The following is a 10,005-nucleotide window of genomic DNA, read 5'->3' as shown; positions in this document are numbered from 1 at the left end:
AGAAAGGCACGGTGATGATCGAAGAAAGCCTATTAGAACTCACCCTTGAGATAACTTCAGTAATCCTTCCTCAAAGTATAGTGCATTTATGGGCTAAATGATGTGGGGGATTAGTGAGATTATATGGAGACCATATGGAAGAAGTTTATATATATATTTGCATGTATTTATACAGAATTGGAAAAATGGTTGTTCCTGTCTGGAGTATACGTATTCTATAATATTGCTTGTAATCCATTTCTCAGCAGGTCACAAAAATACAATTATTTTTTCTATGCATGTACATTTAAGAGATTAAGAAAAAATATCATATTCTAGAAAAATTCTACCATAGACACACACAGATATATGCAATATTTTTGCAATACACTGTACATGTGTTGCAGATATGTCTTGTAGCCTATTGCACTACTCTGTAGTACCTCTCACCACTTGTAAACCTGGAAACAAATGAAATTCTTTAAATAGAAGGTCTTCCTCCTGAGGTCTCATTAGGGTGGCTGAGTGACCTTTCCCTCGTGTGTGATCAATTGTACTTATTTGAGGTGGAGCCCAGCAAGTGTCATACATATTTAATGCCGTGCTTCCTTATTTCTACCAGGTGGTTCCCTGGATCACAGCAGTCTAGGTGATGATTCAGGTAAAGTGATTCCAATTAACATCTGCCTTGGGGCAGCATATTGGGCAAATAGCAATGTGGATGTACAGGCAGCCGCATCATTTCCCCCTTATAAATGTGTACTTATGACTTTTAAAAGGCTTAAAGTGCTCATAAACACATCCACAGACACACACACTGAAAAGAATGTTATTCAGAAAAAGAGTTGCTGTGGAGAGCAGAGGGCAGTAAACTGAAATGTCGAGTCCTCATCTAATGCATTGGTATCCTTAGAAAATGGTATTCTCCTTTCACTTCAAGAATTTGCCCCAAGCTGTCTTAACGGTCTGTCCATGTGCTGGCAGTCATTCACGTCACAAGACACTTCACATTTAAATAATGTCCTGCAAGAAGAACAAACCACTGCTTACAGATGGACTGCATCAGTTGTCAATCAAGATCCAGAGAAAATGTAATGCATCCTCATTACAAAATGCACATCTGTGTTCTCAGAGATATATATATATATATATAATATTGACTTAAAAGGCTGTAGGCTCTAGTAGGAATGCAGTATATGTGGTGGAGCTCTCCATGGTGCTGAAGTTGTCAAGCAGAACACCTCCATTACCACACCCAGGGGGAGGGAAGGTGGGAGCTCTCCACAGTGCTGAAATTGTTTCTGTTATGTTTCAGTGTGCCGGTGCTGTCAGTGGATCAGAACTGATGCAAATAAAGCATTTAAATAAACATAGTCAAATTATAAAATGGCCAAGCATGTTCTCAATCATACTCTCTCATCTATATGTGCCATATATTCCAGTCTAGCTTTGACACCTGGCACCACACCTGACTAAACTCTCTCTCTCTCACTGTGTGTGTGTGTGTGTGTGTGTGTGTGTGTGTGTGTGTGTGTGATTCACACAATACTTCACAATCAGAGGTTTTGCTGCTTGACAACTCATTGTGTGGCCTTTCTCCATAACAATGCCCTGTGATTAAGAATATCCCATTTGAACTGAGAGAGAGAGAGAGAGAGAGAGAGAGATGAAGGAGTTGAAGAAAGAGGGCACATGGACAAAGAGAAAGGAAGATGTAGCAAGGGATGAAGAGAAAAAAGATGGAGCAGGCATAGAGGGAATCAGTGAAGAGGGCACAGGCAGACACAAAGAGGTGGCAGGAAAGAGAGTTATGGATAGAGGGTGAAAAGGAGAGATGGAGAAAGAGAGAGACAGAGGATGAGAGAGGGAGAGAGGTCAGCACAGAAAGAGAGATCATTGCCTAGCACCTCCCAAGCAATCACCAGCTCTGACCTCCAACCGATCACGCCAGCGGGCATCACAAGGACCACTTTGATCTTCTGACCGTCACCCACCCCCACATCTCTATCTCTCTCCCTTTCTCTCTCTCTCTCACTCTTTCTCTTTAGCAATGCACCACTCCTCCAAACTGCAGTGCTGAACTCTCTTTCACATCCCTCCACCGCAGCTCAAGCACGAGTTAACCTCAGCGCTGTGTCACTGAAGAACCACAGATGTGTGGAGAGCAGAGGGAAAAAAGAGAACTGAGAAGGAGAGGAGGTGAAGATGAGGAGATGAGTAGAGGGGAGAAGAGACAAGAGGAGATAAGGAGAGGAGGTGAAGATGAGGAGATGAGTAGAGGGGAGAAGAGACAAGAGGAGAGAAGGAGAGGAGGTGAAGATGAGGAGATGAGTAGAGGGGAGAAGAGACAAGAGGAGAGAAGGAGAGGAGGTGAAGATGAGGAGATGAGTAGAGAAGAGACAAGAGGAGAGGAGGTGAAGATGAGGAGATGAGTAGAGAAGAGACAAGAGGAGAGAAGGAGAGGAGGTGAAGATGAGGAGATGAGTAGAGAAGAGACAAGAGGAGAGAAGGGGAGGAGGTGAAGATGAGGAGATGAGTAGAGGGGAGAAGAGACAAGAGGAGAGAAGGAGAGGAGGTGAAGATGAGGAGATGAGTAGAGAAGAGACAAGAGGAGAGGAGGTGAAGATGAGGAGATGAGTAGAGGGGAGAAGAGACAAGAGGAGAGAAGGAGAGGAGGTGAAGATGAGGAGATGAGTAGAGGGGAGAAGAGACAAGAGGAGAGAAGGAGAGGAGGTGAAGATGAGGAGATGAGTAGAGAAGAGACAAGAGGAGAGGAGGTGAAGATGAGGAGATGAGTAGAGAAGAGACAAGAGGAGAGAAGGAGAGGAGGTGAAGATGAGGAGATGAGTAGAGAAGAGACAAGAGGAGAGAAGGGGAGGAGGTGAAGATGAGGAGATGAGTAGAGGGGAGAAGAGACAAGAGGAGAGAAGGAGAGGAGGTGAAGATGAGGAGATGAGTAGAGAAGAGACAAGAGGAGAGGAGGTGAAGATGAGGAGATGAGTAGAGGGGAGAAGAGACAAGAGGAGAGGAGGTGAAGATGAGGAGATGATTAGAGGGGAGAAGAGACAAGAGGAGAGGAGGTGAAGATGAGGAGATGAGTAGAGAAGAGACAAGAGGAGAGAAGGAGAGGAGGTGAAGATGAGGAGATGAGTAGAGAAGAGACAAGAGGAGAGAAGGGGAGGAGGTGAAGATGAGGAGATGAGTAGAGGGGAGAAGAGACAAGAGGAGAGAAGGAGAGGAGGTGAAGATGAGGAGATGAGTAGAGAAGAGACAAGAGGAGAGGAGGTGAAGATGAGGAGATGAGTAGAGAAGAGACAAGAGGAGAGGAGGTGAAGATGAGGAGATGAGTAGAGGGGAGAAGAGACAAGAGGAGAGAAGGAGAAGATGAGGAGATGAGTAGAGGGGAGAAGAGACAAGAGGAGAGGAGGTGAAGATGAGGAGATGAGTAGAGGGGAGAAGAGACAAGAGGAGAGAAGGAGAAGATGAGGAGATGAGTAGAGGGGAGAAGAGACAAGAGGAGAGGAGGTGAAGATGAGGAGATGAGTAGAGGGGAGAAGAGACAAGAGGAGAGAAGGAGAAGATGAGGAGATGAGTAGAGGGGAGAAGAGACAAGAGGAGAGGAGGTGAAGATGAGGAGATGAGTAGAGGGGAGAAGAGACAAGAGGAGAGGAGGAGAGGAGGTGAAGATGAGGAGATGAGTAGAGGGGAGAAGAGACAAGAGGAGAGGAGGAGAGAAGGGGAAGAGATGAAAAGAGAAAAGAAGAGATGAAGAGAGAGGAGAAGGAAGGAGAGGACACAACAAGCCTGTTCATATGAGTATGTGTGAATCACTTCACTTCCCTCAGTCTTGCCTGCTGCTGGCCAACCTCCCTGCCTGCCAGCGCCACTGTTCCTGGGTCAGTGGAGGAGGCTGCTGTGTGGAGGTGTGTCAGCCCCCAGATGCTCAGCTCCTCATTGCACCTTCAGCAAGTCTCCTATTAATCACCCACTGCACTGGATGATAACTGTTTGTTTGTTTGTTTGTTTAGTTTGCTGCACGTGCTGCTTGTCTGCTTTTCTGTATGTAACCCTCACCACCCGTTTAAAGTGCAACTCCAGAGGAAAAACAACCTAGGGTCTATTTACGGTAGTAAACTACTTAAAATTTTTGATGGAGAGCAAAATTACGTTCATTTGTGGTGTTTTGAGCAAGACTGTTTATTTGCATTAACACTGAATGGGCTTTTCAGTGTTGCTAACGGGGCAGGTTGCTAGCGACGTAGCACCCTACCTAGTTAGCGTCACTATGAAGGCCATTCAGTGTTTCAATCTATTAAGAACCATAAACATAAACATGTATGTGTTGCATGAATATATGTAAGTTCATCAGTGCTCCAGCTTTGAATATGCCCACTGCCAGAGTGTATGTGTGTGTGTGTGTTGTGTATTCTGTGAAAGTGATGTGTGTGTAGGCTGTTTGCTTCAGCTGCAGTTTAACCTCTGTGCAGCAGCCATAAGGGATTGATGGATAAAAAGCAAGGGAGTGACTCAAGCATGAAAACTCAGAGGTGAATACGATAAGTCATGGCTCCCCTCTCAAAGAGATTCAGAAGAATAGACACACACATACAAGCACACAGGCAAAGGCACGCACACACACACACATAGGGTAGGAGAATTCACATCTTTTCAGCCATTCTTCAAAAATCCTATTTGATGTCACACTCCCTATAAACCCAGCATGTGATGGCCACTTAAGAGTCTAGTCATCTTTTCTTTGCTTGACTGCTTTTTATGTTGTCAGAAGAACTCCTAAAAATACACAAACAAAACACCTACAAGAAGAAGGTCCTGACAGTTGTTCAACTTCATTACGATTACAAGACAACAAAATATTAAAAATGTTTCCTCTCTCTCACTGAAGAAGTCCTTGTTTTTCTGTGTGTTTTGTCCTTGACAAACTAACAGACATCTATTTGTTTGGCATCCTTATAAAAGACAACTTTTTTACACAAAGAAAACCAAAACCAAAAAAGTGTTTTTATTGAGGAATTTGAAGGCACCTCTTTATCTCCTCTTTATTTGTGCAGTCAAGATCCCTGTGGATTTCAGAGAATTCTACTATTGAGTGACTTCCACTGAAGAAAAATACATCAATGTGGTAGAATTAGGGGTGTGAGTATGTGTATGTGAGGGTTACTCTCTTCCCCTCTGTCCTTCAAGCTTCTCATCCTTTAGTTTGTTTTTCTCCATGGCTAGGGACGAGCCACTCATGAGGTGGCTGTTAGGTCGACCTAGTCCGAGGAGAAAGGGGGACAATTGTCAGCTTTTGAGTGGAGATTTTTTTCCCCTGCCCTTTTGTAGTGTTAATGAGGACATCTGGTCTATTGAAGAGCTCGGCGAATATGATTTCACCCCAAAGGCCTGACACTCATCTGCACATCAAACACGCTAATGACGACACAGCTCTTAAGAGGTCTCGGCGGAAGACGCCGTGGAGAGCACAAGGGCTTGCGATCAAACTGAGACCAGATGGAGAGTGACACAAATTCAAATGTTTGTCCTTCGTTTCATCACCATAATTGTGTGGGTGAATGCAATGAGCACAGTGTAATAAGCAAAGTAAATGCAGAGCTTTTGTTGCCCATGAGCAACTTGGGTGTAATATCACACACACACACACACACACTTGGAAGCATTTAGATAAGGGTCACAGAGAGTGAACAGAACACCTACGGCGAGAACTTTTCTACTGACTCCTGCATCAAAGGCTAGTACAGGCAGTGTTTTATGTGATGTGCCCCCTACCCAACCCCTATGCACACACAGATCAATGAGCGCACACACACACACACAAGGTTTTCTTTCCTTTCTTCTGCATGGTGAACACAGCAGGTGGTACAAGCTGGTCATTGTCAGTACCAATCAGAACTTTAGCAATACAAACACAAACGTGCTCTGACAACCACAAACACACACATGCATGCACACACACGCACACACAGCTGAACATGGTGCTGCTTGGTGGTATATCTAGAGATTCCGCTGGACCTACAGTATGTCTGACCTGGTTTGTGTGTGTTGGGGGCTGAAGGCAGCCCTTGGAGGAGAGAACAATGCTACTTAGTCTGAGGGGAGACAGACTACATTCTTTATCTCCTCTTGCTCTATCTCTCCTTTCTCTTCTTTCCTCTGCAGTCATGCTATTCATCCATACAACCATCCATTTATTCAACTGTACAGTGTCATAACTGTATCCAAAACAGTAAAATGACAGTATAAAATACACTTTAAGAACAGTGTCATAAAACATTACAAAACTATTTACGGTACAGTATATATTCATGTTAACACAGTTAAGTCTGTCATGATAAACACTGTAGAGACTGGGCTTTTATACAGGGGAAAGTCATTATTTGGGGTCAGTCTTGCTATTTTAATCAGGGGAGTCATTATTTGGGGTCAGTCTTGCTATTTTATACAGGGGAAAGTCATTATTTGTTGGCCAATGTCTATTCAATCTCTACCTACACCCCACATTTGCCTAGTCTATTGATTTCTGTAAAAACAAACCCGGGGACATTTACTTACTGTTCATTATTTGTTATGTGTTGACAACCTAAAACTAACATTTATTCTCTGACACGAACACAAATAGGTTGTACAATAGAATGAAAATGTGATTTTACACCTGTTTTTACTTGATCATATGGTTATGATCGATCAATATTATTGTCATGGAATATAGCCTAATGTGTTGCCATGTTTACAATACTATACTGTATATATAGACTAAGTTATATACAAGGTGTTGCCTAACTTTTTTTAAATGGTGACATTTTCCCTTATATACCAACTCCATTCAAAGCATATACACAAACACACACACACACACACACACAGACGCACACACTAACAAACACACTTAACCAAGATACGTTGATGTATCTGACTTGACCAGAATGCTTCTTTTCTTGCAAAGAAGGTATACAGTACTTCTCTCCAACAGAGGATGGCCCAGGTCAAAACTCTGAGGCTCATTAGAAGAGCAGAGAGCTACTCCACTTCAGCACTCTGACAGGTTGTGCTCCATTCAACTCTTTTGTTTTTTGTTTATTATATTTTATTGTTTGTGCAATTGTTTATGTCTTGGTGTCACGCACGGTTACGCTGCCGACTATGCTGCTCTGTCCGGCATCTTTTGTCTTGTGCGTCAACGTCTTGTGTGTGAGCGCTTTGGGTTGCACTCTGTGCATATAAAATCGCTAAATAAATAAAAGTTACTTCACTTGACATGACTTGACTCAGCAGCGGAAACATATTAATAGCTATTTAAAACCTAAGATTCTACACAGAGGTTTTTCCAAAGAGACAAAATGGGCACTTAGACACATGAAGTCCTGAAAAACAATTCAGCTTGGAAAAGATTACGTTATCCTGGAAAACATTGTGGTGTTGAGCCAATGACCTTAGCCCATTTTACCCATTATCAGGAATTTGTTTTAGTCCTACGAATTGTATGCTATGCTTACATTTTACACACATTTTTTCACAGCTTTTATCTGATACAGCTTGCAACTGAAGGTCAATAATGGAGCATCATTGAGGAGGCCATTGTAAGTCCTGATATGACTCAGTATGAAGATAAAGTTGTTTCTGAGAAAGACACCCTCAATGAATGGTACTGTATGTACAGATATGGTAGTGCTTTTATTGAGATTTGTAACAGAAGGCAGGACATTCTCACTCCTCAACCAATGGCGGAGGAGAAAGCTTGAGCTGGAAATTCTCGCTGTGGAATATGCTTCCGGTTCCTGGGTGGGCGGGGTTTAGTAGACTGGCCTTCTCATTGGTGTGCGAGGCGGCGAGATCCGAGAGGATGGCCAACTAAAGCACAGGAGAGAGAAAAGGAAAATATTTACCACAATAAAATCACATAATCACATTCAGACACAACAACAGATCCACCAGAACACCCACTGACAATCAGATAATACAATCTCCTTAAAAACAGCAAGAATGAGCTTACCGCAGATGACAATATCCATCTAAATTGGCAAATTTCTGCTTTAATTGCTGACAAACACATTATTTTAAAATTTCACAGCTTTAACATGTACCATTTTAGCACACAGAGAATAAAGTCTAAACTGGCAACTCGCAACCAGAAAACCAATGACTTCCCGTCCTTTCTGCCGTAAAGTGATTTATTCTCGCTCGGGCAAAACTGACTTCAAAGTTAATTAAGAGCGGACTAAAACAACCCCACAGGAGCTGACCTGTGCTGACCTCGCCTCAATGTACTTTGCAGTCTCACCACAAGACAGTCCTCGGCGGCCTTTCCCCACACACGAGACTCACTCATAGAGGTCACGCTGTGCAGTCACGGAATCACAGTCATCAACGTACAGCGAACTAGTGCACACACAATTTGAAAAAGGAGGCACATAAAACAGTTGTCTTAAACTGCTCTTACATATACAGTAGATTCACCACAGTGCTTGAGAGAGTACTCAAGCATTCATGCATCTTGGTAAACACTACCTAATGGCAGTGCCATCAGTCGCAGCAGGAGGCGACTGTACATCTGAATGCAATAACATAACAGAGTCCGGAGGGAGATAATTTGATGGCAGTAAAAAAAATAAATAAAAAAAACAGCAGCCGCAGTGCCATCGCACCACAGTTATTTACACAAAAGGCTCGCTCTGACAGGGGCATTATGAGCTCTTCCCCCCCCACCCCGCTCGCCTGTTGTGTTCTGTTCATGGGCCTGACTCAAAACAAGCTCTTATCGGACTCCGCAGGAAGAGTCATGCACAGAGGGAAACAAAAAACGGAGGATGTTTGTTTATCTGCGTCCGCTCTGCTGCCAAGGCTCATCTGAGTATTGATTTAGTCCGCAGCCTCGGATCGCAGAGGCGATACAATGATGCACTCCATATGAGAGAGAGAAAGAGAGAGAGAGAGACAGAAAGAGAGAGACAGAGAGAGAGCAATGGAAGGTTGATAAAAGCAGAGCCAGGGAGAGAAGGTACAGGTGTGAAATGAGAGAGAGAGAGAGAGGGAGGGTGGGAGGGAGGGGGAGAGAGAGAGAAAGAGTAAGAAAGAGAGAGAGAGAGAGAAGTCTGCTGAGGCGGACATCTCCAAGAATATACGTGTATCGAGGGGTGCATACATTTGTTTGCAAACCTTAGTAGTGCATAAACACCCATTATGTTGAATAAGTTGAAAACCATACTTATTGGTTGAGGCACACACAAACACAAAGTTGACACTACCCAGGCAAATTCATATTGAACTCACACACATACATTACACACACCAATATACTCTTCTCAAGACTAGATTTCTCTCCATTAACTCTTTTTCCTCTCTATTTCACACACACACACACACACACACACACACACACACACACACACACACACACACACACACACACACACACACACACACACACACACACACACACACACACACACACACACACACTCCAATCTCTCATTAGTGATAATACTTTGGCTGGGTCTGTTGGTTGGAAGGGGACCCAGAGGAGTCTTGCTCAACTAGAGCAATCAATGTCCATTTAAATGGGGAATGGTGAGAATCAAACAGCATAATCTATTCCTCTGCAGCCGCCTCGCAGGTCAGCAGAGGAGCAGCACTTTGAAGATGCTTGGACACACACACTGTCTCTCATACGTGCAAGCACACACACACACACACACACACACACACACACAGACAAACGCACACACACGCACACACACATAATGACGCACATGCACGCAGACTCATGTACACAGACTAACGCACATGCACACGCAGAAACATGCACATGCATGCACGCATGCAAGCCATCGTTCAATTGTTCCTTCATTAAATTCTTCTTGAGAGTCTTTTGGTTCTTTCTCTCTCTTTCTCTCGCTCTTTCTCTCTCTCTCTCTCTCACACACACACACACACAGGCTGACACCCAATAGCTTGGAAGGTACATTTGGTACCTTGGTACGATGCTTACGGCTGCTGAGTGTGAGAGATGAG

General features: G+C 43.7%; 1 protein-coding gene across 2 annotated transcripts in view; it reads right to left on the bottom strand.

Moving 5' to 3' along the window:
• Window positions 1-7,649: 7,649 nt before the first annotated feature.
• The window catches only part of vps8 (VPS8 subunit of CORVET complex), an 88,264-nt gene continuing 85,908 nt past the window's right edge, over window positions 7,650-10,005 (bottom strand). For both annotated transcript variants that reach the window (XM_042080247.1, XM_042080248.1), the window contains one exon: window positions 7,650-7,845. In XM_042080247.1, the coding sequence (XP_041936181.1) occupies window positions 7,702-7,845 (144 nt within the window). In that variant the 3' untranslated portion in view covers window positions 7,650-7,701. The remainder of the gene's footprint in view (window positions 7,846-10,005) is intronic.

This window comes from Alosa sapidissima, chromosome 23 (genome assembly GCF_018492685.1).
Source record: "Alosa sapidissima isolate fAloSap1 chromosome 23, fAloSap1.pri, whole genome shotgun sequence".
In the NCBI taxonomy this organism is placed as follows: Eukaryota; Metazoa; Chordata; class Actinopteri; order Clupeiformes; family Clupeidae; genus Alosa; species Alosa sapidissima.
The sequence above is the reverse complement of the archived record's forward strand: the minus strand, read 5'-3'. Positions and strand labels throughout refer to the sequence as shown.